Here is a 16,896-nt window from a genome sequence, read left to right as displayed (position 1 = left end):
TTCCGTTCTTGTCTTGCGTATGTGACCCGACCCTCCCTGCAAACACAACCCAGGTTGTTGTATATCAAGCAAGGAGTTGAAAGAATCTTTTGTGTGTGAGTGGCGCTGACCGTCTGGACTGAGGGTCCCGAGTGCTCAGCCGTTGTCTGACGCCCGACGCTATGCGGATGTTTTGGCTGGAGCGTTGGCCTCTGTGGAGCCTTGCGAAGTCTGCACTCAATTGTGCTTGTTAGAGACCTCCACGTCGTGTCCACTTCCTTTGTGTGGAGATTTCATTCCCTACGGCTGACATGGTACCCTTAACACACCTCATCCAACGTGTGTTTTTAATACCCTAAAGCACCGTTTACACTCTTTTTGCAGAGAAACAGATGTCTCTTTAAATCCAAATAGTTGTCTGGGTGTAATTAAAGCACTACTAACAATTTACATGACATAGTAATTTCCCAATTTAGCTTGTGGTAGTGATTATATATAGGAAATAAATTTAGAAGTGGCAGTTTTTAACATCTTAACCCGTTTTTAAAATCCTCGAGCGATCCCACACAGAGTCTTACAGCTCTTATAGTGTGTGGTGTCCTCAAGATGGCCATCGCAGTGCTTCACACACACATAACCATATCTCCACTGGCAATTGCGTGCTGTCATATTACCAAGATTGACCTGTGAGAGGCAGCATGGCGCCACAGGGCATTCAGACACATTCATCAGTTGAAGAATTAATAGAAGCTATAGGCTAACTGGTTACTGGTTATTGGATAACCTGGGAAGGGAGGAAAAATGATCCAATTTAGCATGTTTATTGGTATTTGTGTTCCCTGCTGTAAACATTTCCGATTGTATGGCCTGAGCATTAACCGAGTAGATCGGGGAGGAAAAAGCCATTTTAACAGTCCCTACACCGCAGGATAATCCTTTCGAGACATCCGATAATGAAGCCTTGGCTGACTTTGACCAGAAGAGAGGAAAAATGCTAATTATGACCCCACTTTTTCATTTTTTATCACCACTATGAATGCCTGAGGATACAGTGCATCGGTCCTCTTGAAGTTGGATTTTGTTATTCTTCTGAGAAATCAGTTGCCTTTTTGCAGGCTTTCCCTTACTCAAAACCTCACCAAATTGGCTTCATAGGCCCACTGCAATTTTTGTGAAATTCAGCCCCCAACACTTGGAAACAAGCCAACTTACTTACCAGCAATGGCAAGTAGCCTACACCTGCTACTTTGTGGCTCGTATTGGAGGCTGGCTGTGTTGTACAAGTCCCGGTGCGCACAGGCCACAATGATTATTTTGTTCTACATTGTTTTGTCCACTTTTTACCTGGCGTGTATTTGCCGTGGTAAGCACATTCTCGTAGCCGTTTGACTCTGGTGTAGCTGTACACATTCGACTCAATCTACCCAAACTGTATTGACTTTATATGTAATTGTATCGTGAGAATAGCTCAACTCAGTTTCAGTATGACAGCAGAATATCTCGTATGCTTGTTGAGCAGTGCGTCTTGTCAACAGCGGAGCTGTTTCCGTGCTTGTTGAAACAACGCACGCTGGTTGCATCTGTGATTGGCTTAATGTGCGTGGCCGCAAGTTCACGTAACTTAGGCTGAGTGATGAAAGTTATTTTGAATTAAAGAGATGTTAAAATTAAAAAACACACATACTGTAGCTATTTTTTTATTTTTTATTTTTACATAAATCAAGTGGTTTTTGGACGTTTTACCTGTAAAACAAAAAAAAAACCAAAGCATTGACGCTATTACTTTGTGATTGGATGGTTGTGGGCACAGAGGCGGAACTTCCGCCTCCCAACGCAAAGGCTTTTTGCTCACCAGACAAGGCTAAAAATAGATGAACTTTTTGGCTCACGCATACACTATGACAGCACATCGGCCCTGGAGTGAACGAGGTTGTGTTTGCTGTAATGGCTTATTTCACGGAACCGGTTAATGATTGATCGTGCAAATTCCACCATTACAGTCAATCAGCAATTTTGCATAAAATATCGACCGATTTCGATACAGCCGATCAGATCGGTGTAAGTATTTAATTAAGAATGAATATTGTAAATGTAAACGGTTGTTTACCAATATGTGCCCTGCAATTGACAGGAAACCAATCCAGGGTGACCCCTCTTCTCGCCCAAAGTCAAGCCTTAATAAGGACAAGCATTATAGAATATGGATGGATGGATATTTCATGAAGGACTATTTTTTTTAATGTGATAATGGCAAGGTACTGTTTTACATTCTGACTGAGGGGCTTAGCACACCTATAGTTCATATCCTGATGTTAACATTAGCACTGGGTCAACGACATTCATTTAAAAGTTGAGTTCATATCTAATCTCCTTGTGGGAAGCAAGGCTCTTTTGCTTGGAAAGAATCCAGTCTGTTGCTACCATGCATTTGGGATGTTGGAATGGAAACATTACAGTGGGAGCCAAGTGTTAAGATTCTGGAGGAGTCTCAAAGTCCTGCTTTAGTCAGGAGTAAACAGGCTGATGATAAGGCTTTGATAGCAGCAGCTTTGCAGATGTTGTGACATCAGCAAGGTGTTTCACTCACCTGTGTTTGCTTATTTTGTCGTGCAGCTGTGTGTAGCTACGGCGTGTGCTTCAACGGGGGCCAGTGTCGAGATGGATCCAGCCAGCTATGCGACTGTCCTGCCGGGTTCAACGGGCCCAGTTGCCAGTATGGTGAGTGGTGACTTTTTTTTTTTTTTCAAACAATTTGTGGAATTTATATATTAGTGGAACCTCCTGTGTCAAATTTTTATTTGGATATGAAAATTGTTTTTTCCATTACAATGAATTGTATTTTCCAATATAGCACGATGAAACCTTTAGGAACTGTACAGGCGGGCAAAACGCGCACAACTAATGCTTTGATGCTGGCTGAAATGAAGTCTAGTTTCCTAATGTGCCTGTCCTCATTCGGGTTGCTGTGCACATACTGAATAGACAAACGATTAGTGAAACTCACGTTCACACCGATGGACAATGTACGAGTAGAGTCTGCAGTGAACCCGCCGTTCGTGGTTTTGGATAGAATCTCATGCTGTAAGGTGTTCCAGAGTTGAAATTCCGCTGTACTTCATCACGTGTCTTAAATTGTGCATGTGCGCGTCTTTTCTATTCCATGAATGAGAAGCTGACGGTGAAAGATCAACTCACAACACGTGTTGATTTTGACACCTTGACAAAATGATGAAGTGAGAACATTTTGCATACAGAAGGTCACAGGTACACAGTGCTAATGTTGTCTTTCGGTTCAAAAAAAAAATCCTCCTCTTTCTAGCCATTCGTCAAGAACAGACAGGGTACGTTTTGTCTTAAATTCCTCACTGTATTATTCACACAGACATAGCAGTACTATTTAAGGGCATTATATGAGTGGAGGCATCTCACATGAATATAGTCGGAGGTGTTAAAAGTATATTCTTTGAATGTTCACTCCATTTTCTAATGACAGGAACAATACATGAGGTTGAAATGGAAAAAGTCCAAAGTAGGCCCCATGGAGCTTTCTGTTTTATGGCTTAGTGCAGTCATACCCGGCCGCGATGTACCCCGCTTCTTGTACAAAGTCAGCTGGGTTAGGCTCCAGCTCGCCCGCGACCCTAACAACTACAAGCGCAATAGAACCTGGTTGGATAGCCTCTTTCTCCATGTGAATGGGATTCTTGGCTCCTCAGCATTTTGGCTTCTTGACCAGCAGAGCAAACATTTTATCTGCAGAGACCCCATTGTCATTTGAGCTGTTAAACTGAAACAGCGGAGGTCTCTGTTGTTTTTTTTCCCGATAACGCACCACACGACAGGAAATTCCTGCAAGTGTCGACACTGTCCGAGAATGACCCCCCCCCCCCCCGCCCCCCCCACTCAGACGCGTGAGGATCATTTGGAGGCGACAAATCCACCTTGCTTTATATTCTCAAGAGCTCTGCGGTGCAGCAGATGTGTCTTCATGACACCATACCGCAAACATTCGCCCCCCTCCGTGCTTGTTAAGGCGCTCGTGATCAAACCCCGGCAATCCGGCACTGACAGCCCATTTAAGTGATCAGAGACCTGCGCGGTTCCTAAGCCGAGCTGAGTTGCCTCTGATTACTTCATGCTTCATTATTCACGGGAACGCATGTCTACACTGACGTTTCCTCTTTAATGTGACACAGCATATGGCGGAGTGGGGGATATAGAATTGGGTTACTGACTCTATTTCCAGTAAACACACGCCTGCTGTCAATGAACCCTGTGGTGGTAACTCATCTCCCTCTCTCATTTGAGCGGCCCTTCAACGGAGGGTGGGTAGCAGGATCATACTTTCCTGACACATGAATAGATGGAGCAAAGTCTGTTATAGGTCACGTTGCCTCAATAGTTTCATTCACCTAAAGGCCTAGATAGACCAAACCGACATCGGAGGTCCGATTGGTGCAGTGACCACCGTCGTTGCGTCGTAATCCGTCAGCAAGCGCCTGGTGGGCGTTTACGCATGTTGAATCGGCGTCGCCAGCCGTGACATTTGGTCACTCTGATTGGCTGTTAGCTAGCAAATCAGCGCTCGGAGCGCACCAACGGGAAGTGACAAATGCGGGTAATCAGTGAGCATGCCTACGCTGCCTTAATCTTCTTACAAGTACAAGAGCGAGGGTTGACAATGTAAGTATTTCACGATACCGTGTCAAGAACGTGAGGGTTTACTTCGCGTGGGAGTTCATCGTGAGCGAAGAATATAGCTGAATGCATTGTTTACGTTTTTATAATCCGCCCCCGGCCAACAGCTTTCCGGTTGGAGTTTTCTAACCATGAGAAATAGTGACTCCCGCCGCCAATGGTATGGAAGGGTATTACACCTCACTCATGCGTTTAAGGTACTTTAATGGTTAGCGTCGCTGTCTGACGTTGTGGTGTATTTTTGCCAGCGTGATGTGACGACAGCCGGCCCGGCGCCACAGGGGGTAAGCGTCGGTCACTGTTGGCCAACGTCGGATTGGTCTATCTTGGCCTTAAGATGCTAGCCAAATGAGTGTTAACATTAATTCCTGAGTTCATAGGTGCCATTGTTCACACATTAAATGCTGAGCTCATTTGAACTCTGTTTCTAATCAAAACAGCGACACCTATTGAGAAACTGAAAATGATAAGTGTGGTATCTTATAACATGCTGTGCACTGTGTTACATTGTTTGATTGTAACAATGTTCCAGTAGACTCTAACAAGTGGTCGCTCTGCTGTGTACCAGGGCTGTGATTCTAAAAATAGAATAAAGATGATAATAATAATAATGCTGAAATAGATATTTACAGCGATTCAAAGGGTCTGATGCACGCAGTTGTCGTTTTTATGAATGAAATACGATGACATCCACCACACATATCCACAGAGCTTCGAATCTAGATTAAATTCACCAAAATCGCATTACACCACCTGCACCACAATTTAGACGTGCTTCCAGCGGGCGTAAAATTTAGTCTACTTTCAGCTACCAGATTGCCAGGTGTGGTGGGGTCCTGTAAAAGAAAACGCACTCGGTCCGCTTTAATACCCAGCATGATGCAGCGCGGTCTGCCAAATTCCCAAACATGCTAAACGAGGCTTGGACTGGCACAAAAATCAAGTTCACCAGGTTTTCTTCTAATCTAGAGCAGCCTGTATCATTCCAAAAATGCCTTCATGGAGGTACAGCACAGGCACATACTAGAGGCCCTCCTTCCCCTCCATTGTTATTTGTTAACATGGTTCTTTCTGACTGATGCTTTCAATGCTGCGTGGTTTTCACTGTCGGAGGTGGAAAACCGATCAAGTCAAGTACTGAGCAATCGAAAAGTTCGCACTGAGTTGATTCTCCTTACCTCAGTGCAAAAGTTACCATCATTTGAGCAACAGATATCAATTACCTCCCTTTTTCCACCACTATTGTTTTGCGGTGTGAAAGTTAGCCGCCACCAACGGACACCTAGGGAGCATCCATGCCCCATGGTCCTCCCTCTATTGGAGGCCATTAGACCGTGAACACTTCTGACGGTTATATTGCTGACTGGCCCCTTGGTGACTTTGCCAGACAAGAGGCATAAATGACAAGCACATGGCTGTCCTGTTTTTGACTTCACTTTGGCATTGATTGCCACCCTCTTTGCTGCAGCACTTTAAGTGGTGTATTAGTGAGGAAATTATTCAGTTTCACTCATTTATATCATCTTCAGGAAAATTGTTACTACAAATAATATATATTTGTAACAGTATACTTGTAACAGTATACAACCTATAGTGACAGACAGAACACTTAAATGCTCTTCCACCAGATGGCAGAAGTTGTAATTAACTTTTTTCCGCCTGTTGCTAAACATCTAACAAGTTGATAGTTTAGTGTTCATCTAAACAGGGATTTCACACGGTGGAAGTCCATTTGTGAGTAAATCTAGACAAGATCATTTTTATTTCAGTATCCGTTACTCACAGTTACGAATATTGGGCTTTGGGATCACAGTTATTGTCCGCTGCGTGTCGTGTGTCACGCAACGGCGTGTTGATGCTTAAAACAGTGGCAGAAGCCGCTCGGAAGACTCATCCAATCACCTTTGACAGCTTTTTTGATGTGGTTCTCCCTTGTTTGCTTGCTGTAATGTATGTCTGGGTTTATGCCATGTGTGTCCATGTGTTTGTTTTCAAAGGGGGGGGGGGGGGATTAGTGTGCTGCTTTCAATAGTTGTGTGAGGCTGTCATTCTGTTGAAGTGATGTACAGTGTAGTACCATAATTATGACTTTGTGCCTTAAGTCTGTGGTGAAGTGATGACGGGGAGTTGGTGGGCTTTATAAGACTTTTCAAAGACAACAAACCCAGCTTCTTTTAAAGGATTAACTGTCTTATCTTGAAACTTTTCAACCTGAAATGCTTTCATTCATCTGTACAGCAGATTGTCTTTAGACCATTTGATATGACTCAAGTTTTTTTAGTATTAGCTATCACAGGTATAGTATTGTTTATTATGTCAGGTTAAAGTGTTTTTAAGTTCTCGTATCAGTATCTTCACAGAATCTAAATTTCACTTAAAATTTAAAGGAGGTTGCCCTTTGCTTTTGCTGTTTTACTGCAGCCATGTTAGCTAGTTAGCGAATCAAACCCCACTACCAGCTAATACGTTTTTTAGTTGTGAAGTGTGACTTATTACCAACTGAAATACATGGGTTTACACCAATAGATCCAAGCATTCATCTTTGAAATATCCTGAAACCAATTTTGCTACCTTGCTAATACTTAGCTATGACGTGACGTGTTTAGCGAGTCAAGCCTAACTGAGACACTTTTGGGATTTGTAACACAGTCGTGCTAACATGACTTTTGTTACCTCATTTAACGTTTAACAAAGATTAATTTAATAGACAAATAGGGGCAGCAGAGTGGATTGGTAGTAGTAATTGTCCATAGGTGTGAATGTGAGTTTGAATGTTGGTTTGTTGATATGTGCCCTGCGATTGACTGATGACCAGGCCTGGCTGGACCCCGCTCCAGTTCACCTGTGACCCTGATGAGGATAAGGGGTTTAGAAATGGATGGATGGATAGATGGATACTAGACAAATTCAGATTATGATAATGGCTTTTTAAGATCCATGCATCCATTCCTACCATTTATCCACAACCAAAGCGACATGTTTTGAGGAGATGGTGGAATATGTCAAGTGCACACGAAGAAGATCAATCAATCCAGTCCATAACTCACATTTAAGCTTGCAAACCTCAGATATTCTGTTAGTTTGATGCCTGAACTACTTTTTCAAGCCAAAGGTGCTTGAAGTCATTATTTTGCATCAATTTAAACGTAGTCCATTAAAAAACAGTCTAAAAACAGTCCTGCATATTCAAACTGTCACCACTAAATAAAAACGCTATGTTTTGGGGGGGATCAACAGCTTCTAAAGCGTTTAGATCTCAGACTCAAAGACTGTGAATAATGCTACGAATCTACCATCACATTCCCATGGGAAAGCAAAACAAAAGTGCTCTAAAACGTAAAACAGATTTATCGTTTAGAATGTTATGGGACATGAATATGAGGCGATGATACCGAAGTTGATACCAGACATTTACAGTCATGACAGACTATGTAACCCGATACCATTCTCATAGCTGCAGTTTGAACAGGTTTGTATTTCTTGATAATGCCATTTTCGTCTGTCTGAATCATTATTTTGGCCCATCACTGGGGTCATTGCAATGCCACAATACCACATTAGCTTTCAAGCTTTCGTGAATATGGGACTGAATTACCTCTTGACTATACTTCATTTTATGAGTTCAGATTTATGGAATGCCTTTTCACTGTTTATATCTTACATGGGCTGTCTGACTGACATTTTTATTGCAAATGGGGGTACTTTTCGATTGAGACATTGCACTGCTGATGTTGAGAGAGCATTCCATTTGTATCTCAGAAAGGCTTTATGTGTTTTTCCTGTTTGTCCTCAAAAGTAAAGTACTGTATCTGAAAAAGGATTCTTGGTTCCATTCACGGCATGCACTTGGATTTTGTTGGAATGAACTACTGAAGCATAGTTGTACAATTACAAAGTATCCTATATTTTTTCATGACGGTGTTTATGTATAACTGTGGCCTGTGTTTTGGGCACAAACAATTTCAGAATTGGTTTTTAACTGTTTACACAAAATTGTTGGTATAATTCTGTTAAAAAAAAGTAAAAGGCACAGTGCTCTTGGAAATAATTAAAGTTGACCAAAAAAAAAAAAAGACTTAAAATGAACTAATAAAAATCAGGCATTACCATATTTGTAATTATTTGTAAGAACACGGTTTCTAGTGTGAAACACGGGGGAGGCTCGGTTATGTTTTGGGCTGCTTTTTCCATCTAGCACAGGGTGCCTTGGATTGCAGGGTGCACTGAAATATCACGACTAGCAAGGTATTCTGGAGTAAAATGTGCTGCCCACTGTCAATTTACTTATTTCGTTATTTTAAACAATTCTGTTGGCCCACAATAATAGAGCCATGTTTGAATTTCATCCATCCATCCTTTTTCTGTATGGCTCATCCTAATTCGGGTCGGGAGTCGGGTCAGCAATGCTTGATTTACATTTGCTGATTTTCAGTACATTTTCATTCATTATTACCTATCTCTGGGATTGCCTGGAGACCATTTCAGGGTGTACCCCACTTCTTTGACCGAAAATCAATAAGGATTGGCTCCACCTCACCCACGACCCTAATTAGGACAACTACGACAGAAAATAAACGTTTTGAAATAAGTAATCAACTAGTTTACAAACCGATAAGCGATAATGGGGAAAAAAAAGAACCGAGCAACTGGAAGATGCAAAAAAACAAGCACTATCCATTTTTAAGACACAATGATTGTGTGGACATATAGCTGTCATCATGGAGTCTGATTTCAGATGTTTCCCTGTTCAACCTGTAATAGACGAGCCACTCTGCAATTACTTAAGGGTTCAGTAGTGGTCTCTCCTCAGTCAAATTGTTCCTCAACCTGTTGTAACCAGCCCACCGCTCAACAATGCAGACAGTCCGACTGGTCTTGCAATGCTTGACGCAGTTCTTGCCTAAATGAATCCTCGGTACGCTCAGGCATGTGTGTATGTGGCCACCATGGCCGGAGGCATGGCTCTTTCAAGTCGCCCATCCCAGTCTCTCGAGGCCGGAAGAATCTCTTGAAACATGCAGCCGTACCTCGAGGATGAGCTGATTAGATTTCGGGCGGTCAAAGGTGGCGCGTCAAGGTCAGCGTGACCTCACATCTGTCGAGGCTTTGTCAACAAGATGGTTCAGGAACACCGAGTTGGGAGCGTGGCTATTTTGTGGTGCGTAGCGTCCACAGGGGGAGATGGACCGGTGAAGTGTGCAAAGGCCGCCGTGATGTCACTAAACCTGTCAGGAATTCCAACGCTAATGATGACACATTGCAATTGGATTGAATGATAAACTGATTGATTGTGATATCTCGACTTTAAGTAAGGATTTTCAAGTATTCCAGTCAAGTTTAGAATGATGATTACGTTACATAATGATAGATGTTAGTATTTACTTTTCATTCAAGTGTAACAGCAATATTTACGTTTTACAGAAATGTGAAATTAACAGTTTTGCACAGTCTGAATTATTATGTGAAGGGTTGAGCTGCATTGTGTTTGTTTACAGATTAGACGTGTGGCAGGGGCTATTTGAGAGACCACCGCAGGAACAAAGTCTTGAAGTGATAGTATTGGAAGTGTTAGTGGAAGACAATCACACATCACAGATATATTAATTATAAAAGTAATCTCTCACTCTGATAATGTTGGAGAAGCCAGCAATAAAGTCCATGTTTTGTTTTCTTGTTTTGGATTAATTAGCCTATCTTGTGTAACATTACGACTAAAACCTGGGAAAGGCCAGCACCAATTGCCACGATGCACTGGAATGATCCAGACATAAGTTTACGGCATGACTCCTTCTTGTGACTGGTTCTTACTCTTACTCAGCTGTTTTAGTTTTAGATCATTCACCCTTCATTACGCTAGCACCGTTTTGCCTGCTGGTTTGCACCTGTCTGTCGGAGCAGCTATTCAAAGATGCAAAATTAGCCAGCGTAATCATCTCAAGTTTGAAAGCGTTTACACTCCTCTCAAAAAGTGCAAAATCAACTGTGTGGCAATTTGATATATTGGACATACACAATCCTGGGTGCACCCAGTTCGAAGAAGCTTCCACACCTGTTTGCGTGCACAATCAAGTTTGTGCCCATTTTTGCATAAGCAAACATTTAGTTAATCAGTCTTTGGTGTTTATGTCCCCGTTCAGGACCATGAAGGAATATAATGAGAGCCATGCTTTCAGTATGCCTGCCTTTTGGACCCTCCCCATTGGAAAAATATACCCCTACCCCCCAAACCTCTCGACTTGTCTTTACTTCAATCAAGAAAAAACATTTGTAGAACCTTCATGCTGAGCTAGCCTAGCACTTGACTGAGGATTTGGAGGAAAATTAAAACCACATGTGCATCCTCTTCCAGTCTCTTATCATTGCCAGTTGTAAGTGCTATTATGATGAGTATCCTGTTCTTAAGCACGCGGGCCAGTGGCAGCTTATTCATAGAAATATTTCCTGTCTTGCGTGAAGTGTGGATCAGGCGGGAAATACTGTAAAGTGGGAGCTTTCATTTTGCCCTGCTACCCAGGATTCCATGTGAGCATGGAAGCTTTGATAAACTTGTGAGGCTTTCCAGCTACAGCATTTTGCCATATGTGATTGATGACGAACACGGCTGCTGCTGAGAGGCGAAAACATCAGATTGTTAGGTTGCCTTATGATGACCACGGTTGGCTTTTATTTATTTATTTTGAGTGTTCTTATGTCATTAAAAACAACAAAAATGCTGATAACGGGATAGCATTGTTGGCTTATCGGAATGGGGTTAACAGGCTGCAGCTGAGACATCTGCTTTTTTGCTTAACTTAGCTTGAGTTACGACGTTTGGGGGTTTCTAATTTTAAACACACAAACAGAGGGTGAAAACCGGACAAGGTCAGGGTGAGAATTAATGTTGCTCGCTCGTAACTGTTCACATTGGCAAACGCAATTGCTGTAAATTGCAGCGTAAATGGACCATTCGGAGTCACTGACCTCTTGTCTGTTTTGGCCATTAGGAGCTTTAATCTGCATATTGTTAGTGGGCAGCGCAGCGTGACTGGCAAGACAGCTGAAGCCAAGCAAGCCACACCGATGCACTTTTGACGCTGCCTCAGCTCCGAGGCGGCGTTTTCTCGTTCTCATTCTCCAGCTGGTTGCCACAAAAGCTTTCTAACTCTTTACATCAGGGGTAGGGATCATCTATTTTTAGGAGAAGGGTAGACAACCAATCAAAAGTATCTGTTGTTTAAAATGATTTGGATCCTTTTTTTGGGGGGGGAGGAGAGGGGATGTGCTATCCCTTTGGGGTGTATGGCTTGAAAATTTGGGAAAAGCTGCGTATGACTAAATTATAGTGTACCCCTGAGGTTGCATGACATTGTAAGTGTAATGTTGTTCTATTTGTGTGTGTGTAAGGGAAGGGGTACACCAACTATTTCGGGGTGTTGAAGAGAGTGTGTGCATGGCTTAAAATTTTGGGGAACGGCTGCCTTACACCAGTGATTTCCTAACTGTTGTGCGGCCCTCGGCATGTGCAAACAACCTCCATGATGTGCGCTTTACACCTGTAAAGAATCACACATCTAAAGTTGATTATACCGTTATATTTTTCAAAACATAATAAGGTTGTATTGTTTTTTTTTTCCTGTACATGTTTTGATCTTAAACCAGGGACTGTCCAACCGGGAGGTGTGCAAGCAAAGTGTAATGGAATTCAGAATATGACAAATACGGCCATATTCTGGACAGAGAAGACCGATGGTTTAAAGGGGAGTAAGAGAGGCCATCTATAAGGTTAAGGTTGAAAAATCATTTTGAAACAAAGAAGAAAGCTTATGAAACTCCAATTTCCCCCACAAACAATGCCATCCTTTCATTCCCTCCTAAGAGACTCAATACTTTAGCCTCTAACAAATAACAATCAAACAACACAGTCACTTTTGGCCTTCAGGCAAATCCCCAAAGGAGTATTAACAATTCCATCCAAACAAATGCGGTTGGCAGCAGTGGCCTTTCTCCTTAATGCATCTTAACGACTTGTTTTTACATCTCCAAAAAGTGAGACCATCCGTGGTTGTGGTGTGCCTCTACCTTGGGGAATAAAGAGTTGGATTTCCACACCGACATGAAAGACAACCAAAGCAGTCCAGTTGCGATCAACTAAATGCCTTCAGAATGAAAAGATCTGGATGAAAGGGAACCTTCACAGCCATGGCGTTCTAATTTTGTGGGCCTAAAAGTGGTGACGTGCACGGCTATACATTTTTGCTCAAATGTTGAGTGTCCCCAACCAGAAACCCCGTGACACGCCGTCCTGTGACGTGAGGTTCTAATGAAAGAGAACCACTTTGCCTTTCTACCTGCTGCTACGTCTTGCCGAGCAGCCTAATGTGATATAATTGTGCGCCGGGCTCACACCGTCTCATTAGGCTCCGCCGGTGATGAAAGGCCGCTCCCGGTCATGCTGCAGGCGTCAAGGCCGTCAAGTACGTTCAAATCAGATGTGACAGCGGTTTGCAAAATATCATTATAGAAGTAATCAGCCACGGCGACTGGAAACGTCGGCATCATCGTCTGATAAATCCACTTCTGTTCTCCTGATTAGCTCCTCAAGTCAAACATTTCACCTACGACGTTATCCGCCGTGCTATATTGGCAACACTCAGTAGGCAGCACCAGCCTCTTTCTGACGTTTATCAAAGCTGTGAAAAGCAGAGGCTAATCTGACAGACATGTAATCAGACAGAACCACACGTCACAGTTGCTTTTAAACACCAGTTGGACTCTCAGTTGTGTCACGGGGGGGCTCTGGCTTCAATCCACCGCCCATACCCATTGAGATGCTTGCATATCAAGGAAATTGCAAGTAAAGTAAGATATAGGGACAGGACTACAATGTATCACACCGGACATATTTTGGAAAGTAGATGAAAACGGATCAATGTCTTATTAACTGGACATTAATCACTTATTCGTTTTATAGCTATGATCTTTGAATTGGCAGCACGATAGAATTGTGGTTAGGACATCTGCCTTACAGTTCTGCGAGTCGCTGTTCCAATCTCGGCGACTGCCTGCGTGAGCGGAGTTTGTGTTCTCTTGTGTGAGGTTTTCTCCAGCTTCCTCCCATATTCCACAAGCATGCACGTGAGAGGAAAACATGCACTTTCAAAAATTGATGGATGGACCGTTGACTGTTCCGACCTCATTGGGCCCGATGTCATGCTGTTGTTTTTTGTACAACAAACTACTTGTGACAAAATCAGTAGTGCACTCCACTTGGCACCATTCACTTCAAGACATCCTTCATCAACACTAAAAGCAAACTTTAGGCCCATCCCCAGACAAACATTGATTGTAATTATGACTTAACTGCTCTGTTAGTGATAGACTATGGCATGTTCTGACTTAAGTACAAATTCAGGTTACGTTGCCCTCCTAGGAATGCAACTCGGGCGTCAACCGCGGACTCTCTGTTCATAGGCAGTATGAACGGCCATCAATCCAATGCATTCCGCATCTTTGATGTCCTGACTCTGGAGATATAAGCAAGAATTGAAACATCTTAACAGCACCAACTGATAATGCTTATCGTATAATAAGACCATTAAAATGTCATTTCACTCGCCTTTGGTATGCCTCTAAAATGGGACACAGCCACAGGCGTTATTCGTTTCAGAGTGGAACAACTGTAAATTTGCAAAAACGGAACACGCGGACGCATGAAACGATCATCAGAGTCTCCGTGTTAATCCTCCTGTGCAATTTGGGCACGGCAGTCCGTCCTGTATCTTACTGCCGAAATGGCCGCGGGCTACTTTCCGTCGGCCAAAATGCCTGCCGCAGTATATCTCACGTATGCAACCAGCGTATGGATGGAGACAGTTTTACGACAAATCATTTTTGGATTCCTTCTGGTTTCCATGTGTTAGGCATCCCCGGCACTCTCAAAGCTCCTACAGGGTCAGAATCGGGAGAAGCAGGTCCCGACAGGTAGAGTGCAGAGAGAGCACACGCAACAGGTCAGAGGGCAACCCCCCCGAGGTCCGCAGGCATTTGTTCAACTGTGCACATCATAAAATGTGATTCACACAGACACCCGACTACTTCAACTTTCACCGACCGTATAAATGAGCGCGGGGAGCCAGCAACCTTATGGTAATCTGCATTTTTTTTTTAAGGCATACAGTTGTTCTGGGATGCAGTGAAAACTCCTCACACATTTCTAGCTTGTGTGTGATGGAGGTGATGTGAACTTGCCTGTGTGTGTGTTTGGAGGATTTAAGGTGTCCAGCTGTAGCGGAATTAAAGGGGGAGACAAAAAAAAAAAAATGACGTGAGGTAACGACAGCTGCTAGTTAGGAATGGAATGTCCTTTTTACATGAAAACATCTATATATGACATTCATACACATGCTTGCTACAACAACTACATCAATGGAGGAGAATGAGCATCTTCGCTTCTATTAACTTGTTGGCCGCAGACGGAAGATGACTTTTACCCTACATGAGATTGAAGGAATGAAAATACTGCAACATCCAAAACTGAGCCCAGGGTGCATACAAACCATGCAGCAAAATTCCTGTCCTTTATCATGAAGTTGCTTAGCAGCTTCTCGGTGCTTCTCACTAAAAAAACAACACCACTCATGTGTTGGGAACAAAAGTTGCACAAATATGACTGTTTTAATTCTCCGCTTATCCGACCTGATAGCTGAGTGCTTAGTTGGCAAACCTCGTTGAGCCTCAGCACAAATTTCCACATTTCCCTTTTCTCGTCAATGGAAAATCTTAAAAAAAAAAAAAAAAAAATCACCATCTCTACACTGATACCCTGAACTTTACTTTACATAAGGTGATTTTGGAGTGAGTGTCTTTAAATGTAAAATGGAATGTTTTGGATTTGATTATTAAAGGGGACATTTTGAAAGCACCTTTCTGGTTAACACGAATTCACAACAACTCAGTCCACAATTGCAGAGTGTCAGGAACTAAATTGCACCCATGAGGCATTTAAAACGGCATCAATGGGATTGGTGCTTATAATTATTAATTCGATAATACATTTGTAATTTGCTGTAATTAAGAACAGTGAAGGGGAAAAAGCTAGCAATTGTTGACTTTGTCATTAGTCCCAAATACACAATCAACATGATCTCACTGGAATTTACAAAGAAATTGTACAAAAAGCACAACATCAAACTTAACATAGAAGGTATGCTGTACTGGATTTGCTATATATTATCTTAAAAACAGCTTTTACCATCAAGCTAGGAAATGTTTCTGCGCCATTCACAGTTAGCTCTAATGACTACCCCCTTTACAGATAACTGCAATATACAGTCATAAGTGCAATATGTAATTGGAATTAATATCAGAACAACTACATTATGATGTACACATATTCCCACGATGTGAATGTCTGTAATATGTATAATTAAAATAATTTATACGTCTGATATTTTTATATCTAAATGCTAAATGTGAGATGTCCAAATGATTTTCATGGTTCCTATGAAAGTGACAAATTTCTAGTCTAAAATGCTACTAAAATATCTGGGACAGCCTCTGCTCTGCATGTGTGTTAATGCAGCAGTAGGGGGCAATGTTTAATTCAAGAGTGCTTCATACAAGGGGGACAAAAAAAGCATGTACACTAGCTTCCAGATTGGATCATTTTATGAGACGACTCTGTTTTATGTCCTTAACATCTGCTTATCCGGACAGGAGTTGACATTCATCTGCTCTTTTTGTGAAGTCTTTTCAATTATTTATTTATTTTATTACATGAGCGCTTGAGACGAAGCTGCCGGCTGGATGGAATGTAAGGAATCGTGTCCGTTAAAATAAACATTTCTTGGGTCGCTTGCACAGCAGGTCAGACGTGAAGATGTGCTTCCTGAGAGAGAGTGAAAATCCAATTCCCAGCTGTAGCTCACGGACGGTTTGCTTCCTAACGGGGACAGATTATGTGAATTTTTAATGGCTCGTATACATATATTTGGGTCTCTGGAGTGCCTTGCCCACCCATAAAGTGTGAAATTACACAACTGAGTACATTTTCCTGAGCTGCTTTTGTCAGGAAATGAAAATTTTGTCCATATGAATATGAATGTGATGTGACTGGCAACCAGTCCAGGCTGTACCCCGCCTCTCGCTGAAAGTTGGCTGTAATAGACCCCAGTTACCAGTGACTCTAGAAAATTGATGGATGAATGGATGTCGGTGTCCATGACAACCACTCCAACCAAC

The 16,896-nt window shown here is 42.4% G+C and overlaps 1 protein-coding gene across 2 annotated transcripts in view; it reads left to right on the top strand.

Annotated features, from left to right (window-relative positions):
- The window catches only part of megf6b (multiple EGF-like-domains 6b), a 62,120-nt gene that overhangs the window by 9,419 nt on the left and 35,805 nt on the right, over positions 1-16,896 (top strand). For both annotated transcript variants that reach the window (XM_086041917.1, XM_086041916.1), the window contains exon 4: positions 2,593-2,697. In XM_086041917.1, coding sequence (XP_085898043.1) covers positions 2,593-2,697 — 105 coding nt within the window. The remainder of the gene's footprint in view (positions 1-2,592; positions 2,698-16,896) is intronic.

The sequence above is a fragment of the Filicampus tigris genome, chromosome 9 (assembly GCF_054856515.1).
Source record: "Filicampus tigris isolate MCC_2025a chromosome 9, RoL_Ftig_1.0, whole genome shotgun sequence".
NCBI classification, from domain to species: domain Eukaryota; kingdom Metazoa; phylum Chordata; class Actinopteri; order Syngnathiformes; family Syngnathidae; genus Filicampus; species Filicampus tigris.
Note: the sequence above shows the minus strand (reverse complement) of the source record. Positions and strands in the feature narration are given on the sequence as shown.